We start from the raw sequence: 14,014 nt of genomic DNA, 5'->3' as shown, positions 1-14,014 counted from the left end.
CACACACACACACACACACACACAATCCCCTTCAGCGTAACAATGAGTCCTGGTCCAGCAGGCACCAGCAGGACTGGACCCTCTGAGATCATGTAGCTAAAATACCTAAATAACGACACCGGATGGTAGTTCTTATTCTGTCATTCTTTAATTTCATGCAATATGTTGTTTGTGTTTTACATTTGTACGTGTGTGCTTTGTGCATTTTATTTTATTTAAATCCTTTTTTTAATTTATTCCATTTTCTCCACACAAGCATATCCAAGCCGCCATTGGGTGTGTGCTCTTTGTTTTAGATGTCTGTGCGTCATGTGTTATGTATTGTGTACATTGTTTTGGTATATGACATTAATAATCAGACTCTGTAAGACCCAGAACAATGTGCTTTTTTTCAGTTTCTTGACCCATCAGCTCAAGAAACTGAAAAAAAGCCACATTGTATCTGCTGGTTGCTTACAGAGTCTGATTATTAATGTCATATACCAAAACAATGTTACCTTATTGGCCCGTCTTACTGTCATCTCCCTTCTTTTTGTTATAATACACTAGACTGTAGTCTCGCCCGCTTTCCTGACTTTTGAATGATGAGAACTAATCAACAAACCCTCTTTATCTCTGAACTTTTGCCACCACAAAATGTGTATATACATGTGTTAAGCATGTGTGTATACTGTATGTGTATGCATGTGTATATGTGCGTGAAAGTATGTCTATATTAATAAGTAAAGAATTAATTGTGCAAAAGTTTTTAACAAAAAGGGGGTAGGACCAGACATTTTTTTTGTTTTTTAACTCCTTCCTACTCCTTTTTGAATATGGCAATACTTATTTGAATAATTTACAATCATTTTCAAAGAAATGTTTTTTTTTTTTTTTTTTTTTTTGGTGCCTTGATTTGGAAAAATTGGAAATGGGCTTGAATGGGCTCTAAGGCCAGGCTGAGATTTAAAGGGAATGAGAGATGACACTGATCGGTTCATAGCCCAAAACACGCCTATGATTAATGACGACACTATGAACAACCTTTTAGAACCAAGCGCCTGGCGCACGGACCAACTTCTCCACCTTTAAACTAGCAAAAGTAGTCCGTACACGCCCTAAACGCCCCTTCACCAGCCGCTAAGCGCCGTGCGCTTGGATTATTAAAATAGTTCCAAACAGGTCTCCGTTTCACAAACTGATTTTGTAATATTTCATGTTGTCTGAGGATCAAAACAAAACCACATACCTGGAAATATTCTGACATAACAAAATAAGGCTTAATTAAACCCTCTGGGGGAAAATAGGTTGCTATAGAAACAAGGCAAATAGATTTGTGTTAGGTTTAAAGCCCGTTTCAGCTGCTGTGTAGCAATACAGAACCAGTTTTTATTGTCTTGATGAGGAAGTTCCATCCCGATTCTCAGCCTTGCTTTGTGGACTTTATATGTTCTCCCTGTGATTGCAGTGTGAGAGGAAACCGAAGCACCCATGGGTAACCCCCCACACATGCAGCATGTGCAGTGTGGAAGAGAAATAGAGCTTAACGATATGAGGAAAAACTCACTGATATTGCAATTGCAATATGATTCACGATATTGGAGGGAATGAGACTTTTTGTATCATTATTCTCATTTTCATTGAAAAATATTAAAATTTAAAAAGGATTATAGTGTGATTGTTGCAAGAACCAAACAAATGTTGTTTCCTTTGGTCTGTATGATAGAATTTGTAGTTTGACACATATTATTCCTTTAATAAACATTGCGCCCCACCGGCTGCATTATGAACATTGCACTAGTAATATAATAAAATTGTGATTAATTGTGGAGCAGTAAAGAGGATTGTACTATCTTCTGTCACATTCAACTGACCTTTAATGTCTGGACACAAAATAATACACAATTCATGTCCCGTTATTCAAACAGTTTGCTCATTCTGGGGACACTGTGTCTATTTATCACAGGATTTATATATTCATGACTCTGTAAGGGCAGGTGCACACACACACACACACACACACACACACACACACACACACACACACACACACACACACTATACGCACACACACACCATACACTAATACTCTATGCGCACACACACAAACACATACTGTACGCACACACACACACACACCATACATACAGTACATACATACTGTACGCACGCACATGCGCACGCACACACACACACACACACACACACACACACACACACAGTAGAACAAACTGGTACCGAAACAACCACATGTCACGTCAGAGCAGTTTGTTGTTTATATTATATTATATATTATTATATTGTGTAATATATCATTTCAACACAGACATACAGTATTTTCTGTTGGTTAAACTAACATGTTGCAACAAGACTGGAGGTTGTTTTGGTAGAAGAGAAGTCTGTAGTCATTGTAAGTTAATGGAAAGTGTTTAAGGTAAGAAAAACAGTCCTTTATTTCTATAAACTGTGCAAAACTACAGATGTGTTCTCTTAGCAAAAGTGCAACTGAAATAGTATTGTGTTTTGAGAAAACAAAATTGAATAAAAGGAATAATTATTAGCCTTTCCAAAACTAATCCCACATCAAAATAACAAAATCAACAGAAAGAAATTTCTTCAAATAAATTAACCTTTGAAGTCAAACAAGTGAAATTAAGAGTAGATTAGGCGAGGCCTAGGTTAGGCTGTTAAAAATCACATTGCGGTTCTATCTCAACAGGTTACAATCTTTCCATATTTGTATGGATTTTTAAAGTGGGCTTTAGGGTTAGGGTTTTTAAAAAAAAGACGCTTATTGACACTTCTGTTTTCACTACCTCAGCAAAGCAAACCTGATTGGACAATCGCACCAGTCACTGATTTGCCATTGGTCTTACACACTGATTTACATGACGGGGTTTCTGCAGGTTTTACTAAGTCAAATGTAAGACTTTCCAAGACCTTTTAGATTAGATTAGATTCAACTTTATTGACATTGCGCATGTCACAAGTACAGAGCAACAAAATGTAGTTGGTGTCTAGCCAGTGCCTCAGCAGTGATTAAATACATATTAAATAACATGTGCTACAGAATGAATTAATAATATATGCAACAGTATAAACAGAGTGCAAGGTATGAATGATATATAAGTGTATAGATATGTGTCTGTATAAGTGTCTATTACTACAGCTATGTACAAGCTATTGGCTATGACTGTGGTAATACAGAATAAATAACTATACACAATGAACAGTAGTGCAAGTTGTGAGTGTTTCAGACCTTAATGAATATTTAAGACCTATATCATGACATAAAAGTACAATGAAAAGCAGAGTAACTAAAGTACTTGCAAAGTAAATAAATGCATTTGAATTAAATAAAATTGACAGAGTAACACTGATCTGTACATATACAGCCAATTATATTTGGACTAAAAGAAGGAAAGAAAGAACTAAAACTTCCATATTCCAATGAGCAATAGAAGGAGTGTTAAATGGACGTATGGAAATTAAAACTTTTTCAAAAGGATTTCAGGACCTGTGACACAATACTTCAGCAAATTCAAGCTTCACCCCCACCCCTCCTCCACACAGTTGCTAGTAGCCAAGGAGGACACGGAGGATTAAAATAACATGATGGACTCTTCAGAAGAGGTCATTATCTTCACTCCAGTTTCTGCGCGGGAAAGTCACCGAACAACACAATCTTCTGAACATACTGAGAAATCCAGAGAGAGTTGTGTGGAGCTGGAAGTCTTCATTAGCTCTGTAGCATCTCATTTGGCAACAGCTTGTAACAGACATTACCTATTATTAAAAACTTACGCACTAAAGCTGAAATGAAGACCTGCAATTTGGATTTTAAAATGTTAGAATTTTTGAGACTTTTCAAGACGCTTTGAAACACTGCATGATGTATAAAAAACAAAAAGATGGCGCCTGTTCTGTGCTTTAAATCTGTTTCTCCCTTTGCTATCAGCTGTCGTTGCAGGCAAAGAGTGCGACCCTCCACCCCCCCTTCCACCTCCAGTCCTCTACTCCAGCTGACCGGTCTGGAGCCTCCTTCGGTCTGGTCTTCGGGCTCCTTCGTCACCACCACCAGTGTCTAGAGTCCCTCGGGGGTCTGATGGTTCTCTACCCCTATATATGTATATATGAAATATTTGTATAGCGATGCAGTCTAATCGCCAAAGACTTTGTATATTTTATTATAAACCTTATTTGCATATCTGCAAACATGTCTCTACTAATTGAATTATCTATCAAAGTCAGTTACAAAGTAGTCCAAAATAATCCAAAAAGATCCAACAAGAAGAGCTCATGTACTTGTTCAGTCATGTTTCATTTCATAACACATATATACTCATAATACCTGGGTTCAGTTGGCTTAAGGTTGAGGTCAGGGCCCAGGGCAATGAGGGTCCAGAAGTCTTACAACATAAACGTGAGCGTGTTTGGTAAATACTCTGATGGCAAAACGATAAACCAGGTGAACAGGAAACATAATGACATAAACAAAATCGCACAAACAGCCTCAACAGTCCTCGCTAGCTTCAACATGGCACAGATGGCATGACCGCTCAACGTCAGTGTTTGAAGCCCCTACCTCGACTTCCAGGCAGCACTGCAACCGTTCAAGGCCCCTAACCCTAACCATGGCCTAATCCACTACAGGCAGCGCTGCCTGGAAGGAGTCGTTGGGGGCTTAAATACCCAGATACCAGCATGACCACACGTAACTACACACACACACACACACACACACACACACACGCGCGTTTTTCATTTTTTTTTTTTTTATTTCATTTTGACTTTTTCTTTTCAAATTCAGTTAAGTTTTAATTTGTTTTGAAAGCGGGTTTGCTAGTTTATTTTTTTGAAAACGCTTAGTGTGTTAGTTTTAGTCTTTTTTGTATTGGGGTTATTTGTCAGGGCCAAGACTCAAAAAGGTCAGAAAAAGTGTTGTGTAATAATAACACAACAAAAAACATCATCCAATTTTAGAAATATGTATTCAGAACATATTCAACAATAACACCAGTACATACAATGTACATATGATGAGGACAGACGTGTAAACAGTCTACACAAGACGCCGCAGTGAGAGCGAGATGGGGGGCGGCCTCTAGCTCCCCCAGTTAGAGCGTGCGCCCCATGTGGGCTGAGTCCTTTGCAGCGGCCCAGGTTTGAGTCCCACCTGCGACCCTTTGCTGCGTGTCCTCCCCCATCTCTCTCCCACCTTTCCTATCTCTACACTGTCCCTCAGAAAAAAAGGGAAAAAGACCCGAAAAGTCATCTTAAAAAAGCTAAAAAAAAAAGGTAACCTAGGTCAGCCTCCTTCTGCGCACTTCTCAAATGTTCTTTCAAATTCATGGGATTTTTCCCTTTAATAAATTGTCAACATATTTTGCCACCTTCCACTGCGAGGCACTTGCTTTTATCGGACACAGTCATAATCAAATAATAATCAGACTCAGCCGCTGTTTTCCGAATTTTGGTACATTTTTATCTTTATTTCAGTTAAAGACACTTTTTTTCCCACCTACTATTCATTATTTTGTTTGTTTTTGTTGACTATTATGACCTTGACAGACACACACACACACACACACACACACACACACACACACACACAGAGGTTAGGGTTAAAAAATGACACAAATGACAAAACTGTCACATGCTACTTTGAACAATAAATCAATAGGTCAATTTGATTGATTGGTACCAATCACTATCGGCAAACAACTCAATAGGCAGGCTTAGAATTTGTCAGACAAGCCACCAATGCACTCACACACACGCATGCACACAGACACACATACACACCCACACACAGGTTGCATGACGAGAGAATCTAAACACCAAATCAAACTTCATATTTGTGAGGAGAAAACACCGGAAAGAAGACCTGACTTTTCTTCCATCCCAGTTATTTCTGGGAACAAACTGCCCGAACCTGCACTGAGCCTCCGTCCATCACAATGGTGTTGTGATTCAAGCAGCGTGCTGCTTTTGTGGGACCAGCTGCGTGTTTGCTATTGGTTGACAATGATATTATGATGGAGGAGTCCAAACAGACAGATAATAGCACCTGTAGAAGGACGCTGAGGTAATCTCGACCAGCAGACCAACACCGAGCACTTCCTGGCTTAAACGAGTTGGAGTTTCACAACCAAAGAAAATATTTTTCTCTGAAAAGAATATCAGTTGTGTGCCAGTAGGACTGGACACAACAGCACTCCATGAATGCCCAACAAACTTTGCTTTGTGTTCAAATGAGCCCCTCTGTCAGTCAGTTTCCTGATGGAGATAGATAGATATTTCAGTCTGAAGCGGTAGACTGGTAGACCGACCGGCCGACAGACACACAATGACAGTGGCAGTTCTACACCATTTCAAATGGTGGGGCCAGACTGGGGCCACATTCCATTTTAGGGGTACCCATATCTATATATATCTATATCTATATACATATATATATATATATAGATTTTCTTAGTCATAACAACTACTCAAAGAGCTTTAACATACAGGCCCCGTTCACACACATACATACACTGTGGCCGAGGATGCTACACAAATAGATGATACTATTCTCACATCGTTGGCGCAGCATCGGGAGCAATTCAGGGTTCAATGTCTTGCCCATGGACATTTTGACATGGCACTGCAGGGCCAGGTATCAAACCACCAACCTTCTGCTCTACCCCCTGAGCCACAGCCGCCCTATTGGACTAATGTGGCAACTCGGCATGAAACAAAAAACTCCCGATCATATTAATACAAATCTGGAGGGAAAAAAAGGCCTGAGTGCAAACAGTGTGTACTGTATGGAGACCTGTTGAAGGTGTGATGCTAACACCGTTGGCGTGGTTACCTGTATATGACTCCATGCCGGTGTAGGAACATCAGAGCGGACGTGACCTCGGCCGCGTAAAAACGAGATCTGGCCTCGTCAAACTTCCTGGACCGTTGAATCTGAAACATCAGGTCACCTCCGTTGACGTACTCCATCACGAAAAACAAGCGGTCCTGGAGAGAGAGCGAGAGAGAGAGAGTCACTCACTTTTAACGTGTGTATAAGCTGAATGAAGGAGAAGCAGTACAGTGATAGTTGATTTGAGTTCAGCTTTAGAGTCCATATTTTAGTTGTGATGCACATTACTGCAGCTCCTCTTTTCACCCTGTAAGGACTACTAGCCAGTCAGAAGCAGAGTAGGAGGGCGTGCCCTGACAGTACCTAGGTAAGGACTACTAGCCAGTCAGAAGCAGAGTAGGAGGGCGTGCCCTGACAGTACCTAGGTAAGGACTACTAGCCAGTCAGAAGCAGAGTACGAGGGCCTTGACAGTACCTAGGTAAGGACTACTAGCCAGTCAGAAGCAGAGTATGAGGCCCTGACAGTATCTAGGTAAGGACTACTAGCCAGTCAGAAGCAGAGTATGAGGCCCTGACAGTACCTAGGTAAGGACTACTAGCCAGTCAGAAGCAGAGTATGAGGGCCTTGACAGTACCTAGGTAAGGACTACTAGCCAGTCAGAAGCAGAGTATGAGGGCCTTGACAGTACCTAGGTAAGGACTACTAGCCAGTCAGTTTCAAAAACACATTATATCTGAATTGGCCCTTAACATGATGTCATAACTTCTCTCCAATTAATGTTAATTTCTAAAACTATAAAGTATTTCACTAAGATTTGTCAAAAAGATTCCTGAGAAGTCAGTTGGGCATGAATATTGTCCAGCTGTGTATAACACTTGAAGTAAGTATTGTAACGCATTTTACAGATTATTTCTCTCCACATCACTTCCTCTGATTGAGACGTACTGTATGATGACTTATGGAAGTGGTTATGAAGAAGGCAGAGATTCCACAAAATTTGAATGACTACAACAACATTTAACAAAGTAAAAGACTTTGACTGGGTGTAAAAACACACAAAATACTTGGCTACTATGTGGCCTCTACTTCCTGTGACACACACACACACACACACACACACACACACACCACACCCTCCAAGCTCTATTCTCTTGGTACTGAAAATGGGCTCCAGGGGAAAATGCCCCCCTTCCTGAATTCCAGCTTGCTTTCTCCATATAGGAAATAAGAGAGAGAAAGAGTATGTGTGTGTGTGTGTGTGTGTGTGTGTGTGTGTGTGTGTGTGTGTGTGTGTGTGTGTGTGTGTGTGTGTGTGTGTGTGTGTGTGTGTGTGTGTGTGTGTGTGCTTGGGTGGTTGTGATATAAACAGCTCAGTATTTAAGAAACCAGGAGCAGTCCCTTTGCGGTCATTGTATGCTCATGATCTTTCTCACTTCAGTCCATTCTCTATCCATTCTTAAACCTTTAATCCCACACTATTGCGCCGTGGCCCTTGTAAGTGAACCGGTCTCTAGCCTTGAGCATGATTATACAGTTTGCACACTAAACTTGAAATTGATCTTAAACACCATTTCTTTGGAAATTCTGGGCTTTTCACTTGAAACAAAGTCCCATCCGGTCTTCAGAAATGAGACAGGTCAGCCGGGAAGCATGTGGTTCCCCAAACAGGCTGTTTCCAATGATCCTCTTTCTGGGTAAGGTTTTCACAATCCTGTTTTTCTTCACAATGCCATTTCCAAAAGATATTCCCGTAACCACGAACTTTCTCCCTGCTTTCCCCTACTACAGCAGAGGTGACTTATTATATTCATCTTTCAAAAGAGAGCCTTAAGAATTGCAAATAAAACCACTTACAGAGCAGTAAAGCAACTACTCCACGTTTCATCAAACTAAAAGCACTACAAAACAAAGATATTGTTGACTTCAACTCTTCACTTGTAAATCAACAGCTGGCGAACAATACAGTTCATTTATGGAACAGCTGCAGTACAGAGAGGAAATCATCGTGTACAACAATGAGCAATTTTAAGAGACTATTTAAACTGAATATATTGAATGCATATGAAAAGGTTGTCAGTGATAGTATTGTATACTGACTATATGGCTCCTGGGTTTATATACTAAGTCTAGTTTGGATGGGTTATCATTCGGTTTGATGTAGATAGATAACAAAGTAGACAGACGTCAAAGAAAAAAATGTGTAAATGTGTGTGTATGCATGTATGCATGTGTGTCTTATGTGTATGCATGTGTGTCTATGTGTATGCATGTTTGCATGTGTGTGTATGTGTATGCATTTATGTATGTGCAGGTAGGTAGATATACAGTACAAGTACAGTATGTGTATGCAAACATGTATAAATAAGTGAAACATCAAACTGTTTTGTATTTAACTAAAGTATAAAGTGTATATATATATTTTTAATTCTTCCTACTCCTTTTGGAACATGGGAATTTCTAATTTGAATAACTTAAAATCAATTTGGAAGATTGTGCTGAGATGTAATATCTATATATATCTATATCTACATCTACATCTATATACATCTACATCTATATCTATATCTATATCTATATATATATATACACACACACACACACACACACATATATACAGAAATCCTGAGATCGGCTATGTCCCAGTTCTGATTTTCTGTTTGACAGCGCCATTTATTTAGTTTATTTTTTAGATAATCTTTTGGCCATTTTTGGCCTTTATTCTTTATTTTCATAGGACAGCTGAAGACAGAAAAGGGCCACAGGTCGGAGTCGAACATGCGGCCACTGCGTGAAGGAGTAAACCTCTATACATGGGGGCCTGCTGTACCAGGAGAGCCACCCTGGAGCCCTGACGCTGTCATTTTTAAGCAAGTTTTTTAAAGATGCAAAACGAAATCATTGTTAAAAAAACATGGTTGAATTGAACATAAATTTAAAACAGGCAGCGGAACAGACAACAGTACAGCGCTGGGGTGAGTCATATGAAACTAGGATCTATCACATGTCATTTGAAATCAATATGACTTTGTATATTTTCTGGAAATCCAGCGAAGAAACCACATTTGGATCAAACAAGCAAATGGAGACATTATTGGCTAATAACTGTAAATTACACTTATCTGAAAAGGGTTTGTCAGTTTCTTCTTTTCCCCAAATGAAAGCTGGATACCTCACTGCATGAAACTCATCCGCATCATTTCTCTGTAAGGTGACTTGTATAATTTGCATATACTGAGACATTACTTCTAAGTGATTAGTTTCACCTGAATTCAGCAAAAGTGAATTCAGCAGCGGAGGCCTTCGCGGCTGATAGCACAACATTAACGCTCCATGTTTTTAAAGCTGACCTCAGGTTTCCTCTCCAGTATCAGATTAAAGAGGCCTCGGGGCAGCATCTTACATAAGAGTCTCTCTCTCTCTCTCTCTCTCTCTCGCTCTCTCTTTCTCACAAGGCGACTTTAAACAGGATGTTGAGATAGTTTGTTTAAATGTACCCAAAGTCCCGGCTGGTCCCACCCAATCAAACATGAATAACATTTCCTGAGTGTAATTACAAATGTACAGATACTGGCTCCCCCCTGCTGACACACACACACACACACACACACACACACACACACACACACACACACACACACACACACACACACACACACACACACTCCATGTTCTATACATACTTACCAGGAATCCAACACAGGCAATAACCTCGTGATGGCTATTTTCTTGTGTGTGTGTGTGTGTGTGTGTGTGTGTGTGTGTGTGTGTGACACACAAAGACACGTTTGTCTTCTGCATCAGAAGTGCAAGAGAACTAATCTCCGTACTTACGTAACAACACTACAATGGGAATAATAAACTACATGTAAAGGTAATAAACTCATAACCTGGAAACAAGGAAAATATTTCAAGTCCAGAAGGGCAGTGACGGAGGGAGAAAGCATTAAGGAAAGAAAGAAAGGGGGAAATAAGGACCACAGAAAAGGAAGGGAAGATGAATGGGACTTACTTTTCTTTGGTCCTTATTTTTTGGAAGAACATGTTACAATTAGTAACAATTAATTCAAAACTAAAAAAAAAGTTAAAGGAAACAAACAAAAAAGAAAGGACGAGAAGTGAGAGCAAGGAGGAAAGAAGAAAGAAGCAGTAATTATAAATACAAGTGGAAATACTGAAGTAAAGCACTGGGAGGCAGCTTTATTTGTATCGCGCATTTCAGTAACAGGGTTAAAGGTGCTTTACACAAAAATGATTAAAATACAAGAATAAAAGTTACACCAGAACTTGTGTTTTTATTCTATTCTAATGTTGGTTCTATATCTATAATCCTCCTTGAACATGAGGATACAATTACATTTAAACTAAGGTTATATAAACAAACCTAATTAATCTTCAAATCTGCCATCTGTAAGAACGGATAACTGCATGTCCCGGACGCCATGTCCTCAGCAACAACATGAACTCCCTTCATGAAGTAAATACACTCATCAAAATCAGTCAAAACTGGGACAAAAAAAAGAAAAAAAAAAGAACAACAAGTGGGGTTTGAACTTTTGTCCGTGTACAAAAAAAAATAAAAAAATAACGTGAATTGCTGCCCTGTGTTCCCCGGAACATTACGAGCCATTAGCGCTTGGCTGCTAGTCATTACCACACAGCGCCGTCCCAGTAGAGATGCCCTCAGTGATTTCACTCAACAGAACTCGGAGCCCGGTTCTGTTTTCACTCTGCGGTTTCACTCTGATTCAGATCTTCACACTGTCTGATTGCTGTTTTCCTACTGCTCGATGCAGGCCTCATCACACTGCTTCCCTTGTGAATGCTGCTCTAGTAATGTCCAAATAGAGAAATCATTCTTTTTGGTCGACTTTGGCGTCGTGCATGTATGTTACGGACTCTGTCTTTAAGAGGAGGGCAGGATTTTTCTTTTCTTTTTTCCCCCCACTGATGATGGCATCAGGATATGATTGTAATTGGGGGACAGTGTGTATTGTGCGTGTGGCCCTGGAACCAGATCAAGAATGCTTGTGCTTTACAAAAAAATAAATAAACAGTGCAGTTAAATTAAGCTTGTCTCCTAATACTTTGCACAGCCACCCACTCTCTCTATGAATCTGCATGGTGTCCAGAACGTGCAGAATGTGATGTAATGTCAACCGCCTCCAAATGAGAAAAAAGAAACAGGACTTCATTCTGCTTATTAGAGACCAGTCTGGTCCTACCAGAGTCTGCACTTCCTCTGTACAGAGAGTCTGTCCACAAGGGACAGACTGACAATCTGGGCGTTCTGGAAAAGTCCAGAAAGGCCTATTTGGATGATGATTGGCCGATTTGGGAGAAAGCTTAAAATATATGGAAGGCCGGAGAAGTCCGGCTCAGGCTTACTAGTTTACTAGGTTAGGGGCAAAGGAATGCATAATGAAGGTGATTACTCCAGTTTAATATGCACCTTTGAGAACAAAAAGAATTAAAACCTATTTACAAAGGTCTTCTTGTTCTACTTTTTAAGCACATTTTAAGTTACGTATTAAAGTTGGATCATAAAATGTTACTTTGAGTCCAGAAAAACTACAACACTGGTTGCAACTCACCTAAGAAGATGGTTAAGGCTCATTTTCCTGACATGTGACATGTGGTTGTGTACACACACACACACACACACACACACACACACAAAAAACACACAAACACACAAGCAAGTTTTTAGCAAGTCATTTGAACTGTTTAAGTCATTATTCTTATCTATTTTCGAATGAGTTTAGATGTTTCACAATCTTTCCAAGTAGCCCTTGCAACAACAGAAGTATCACTGCTCTGAAGCAGGGTTACTAATATGGGGGTACCCCTAGGGGTACTTTGAAGTACTGGAGGCAGTACATGAGATTTTTTTTAAATGTCAGTTATGCATAATTCCTACAATAATTTAACTCTATAATAATGTATACATTTAGTGATTCTAAAGATTAGAAATGTAGCATTTCTCTGTTTTTTAGTTACAAAGTCTGTTTCACCCCCCTGTCTATAGACTTCTTTCCCTACCGAACATGTTTTAGTCTGAACTGCAGTAATGGTCCGCATGTGTCTCTTCTGAACCACTCGCGTGTTTATATCCAACAGCACAATATGTGTGGTGGTGTGTGTAGTGTGTGGTGTGTGGTGGGTGTGTATGAGTGTTTGTGTGGTGTGGTTGTGTGTGTGTGGTGTGTGTGTGTGTGTGTGTGTGTGTGTGTGTGTGTTGTGTGTGTGTGTGTGTGTGTGTGGGTGTATCCCGGGCTGGCAGACACACTGTGTATCCCCTAATGACTGTAGGTTTGAAAGGAGAAACTCTCCACTGTAAGAATGACACATATTGGCTGGCCGACCTACAGGTGACTACACTCTGTGTATAGTGTGTATGTGTGTGTGCGTGGTGTTTCATGTTCTCGTATGCTAATGCCCCTCATTGGTGTTGCTCACGATGGCTGACAGGAGTTAAATGCGCACTGTGGGCTGCTGGTCCTCCCACAGAATATCTTCTTACACTGCGTTCCCGTAAAAAACAAATGAGCAGGACACTTGGATTTCATTGGTCAAAGAAAATAGAGTTGGACTTGATTAGTTTCATGAGAAACAGACTTCCAGGAAAACTCAGGTCATTTTAAAGCCATGATCAAGTGTAGTGTGCAGATTGTGTGTGTGTGTGTGCGCGCGCGTGCATGTGACTTAAAGGAGCCGAAAGAAGGTAGAGGATAGTCATGTGTAGTGTAATTGTTGCCGTCTGTATGACTTTTTTTTATTTTATTTTTATTTTATACACATGTATGTATGTGTGTATATGTACACACACATATACATACATACATACACACACACACACACACACACACACATATATATATATATATATATATATATACATAATACACACATATACATACACACATACAAAAAAGAATTCTGAAAAAAGCAGGATTAAGCCGAAGCTTGTATGTTTCCCACCCCTCATTCACTTTCAATCATTTTTTTTAGAATTTACAACAGGATCATCAATATACACAACAATATTTCTCTAGTTTTACATGTACCAAACCCTTTTTATGTTTTAAGTAAGTCAACAACCCCTTTCCGTGATCCACCACCCCATAACATTCTGCGTGCTAACCCACCTTCACAATCATTGGCCTTCCTCTTCATATCCT

General features: G+C 39.8%; 1 protein-coding gene and 2 long non-coding RNA genes across 4 annotated transcripts in view; 2 read left to right on the top strand and 1 right to left on the bottom strand.

The window, feature by feature from the left end:
* Nucleotides 1-2,497, top strand: part of LOC116705564 (uncharacterized) — a 14,197-nt gene extending 11,700 nt beyond the window's left edge. Inside the window, exon 3 of the long non-coding RNA XR_004335957.1 lies at nucleotides 2,427-2,497. This is a non-coding gene — a long non-coding RNA (uncharacterized LOC116705564). The remainder of the gene's footprint in view (nucleotides 1-2,426) is intronic.
* The window catches only part of LOC116705563 (uncharacterized), a 23,381-nt gene extending 14,836 nt beyond the window's left edge, over nucleotides 1-8,545 (top strand). The window contains exons 2-3 of the long non-coding RNA XR_004335956.1: nucleotides 7,297-7,306; nucleotides 8,536-8,545. This is a non-coding gene — a long non-coding RNA (uncharacterized LOC116705563). The remainder of the gene's footprint in view (nucleotides 1-7,296; nucleotides 7,307-8,535) is intronic.
* LOC116705557 (protein kinase C epsilon type) overlaps nucleotides 1-14,014 on the bottom strand; it is a 75,622-nt gene that overhangs the window by 13,936 nt on the left and 47,672 nt on the right. For both annotated transcript variants that reach the window (XM_032541827.1, XM_032541826.1), the window contains exon 11: nucleotides 6,836-6,990. In XM_032541827.1, the coding sequence (XP_032397718.1) occupies nucleotides 6,836-6,990 (155 nt within the window). The remainder of the gene's footprint in view (nucleotides 1-6,835; nucleotides 6,991-14,014) is intronic.

Source organism: Etheostoma spectabile, chromosome 17 (assembly GCF_008692095.1).
Source record: "Etheostoma spectabile isolate EspeVRDwgs_2016 chromosome 17, UIUC_Espe_1.0, whole genome shotgun sequence".
NCBI classification, from domain to species: domain Eukaryota; kingdom Metazoa; phylum Chordata; class Actinopteri; order Perciformes; family Percidae; genus Etheostoma; species Etheostoma spectabile.
The sequence above is the reverse complement of the archived record's forward strand: the minus strand, read 5'-3'. Positions and strand labels throughout refer to the sequence as shown.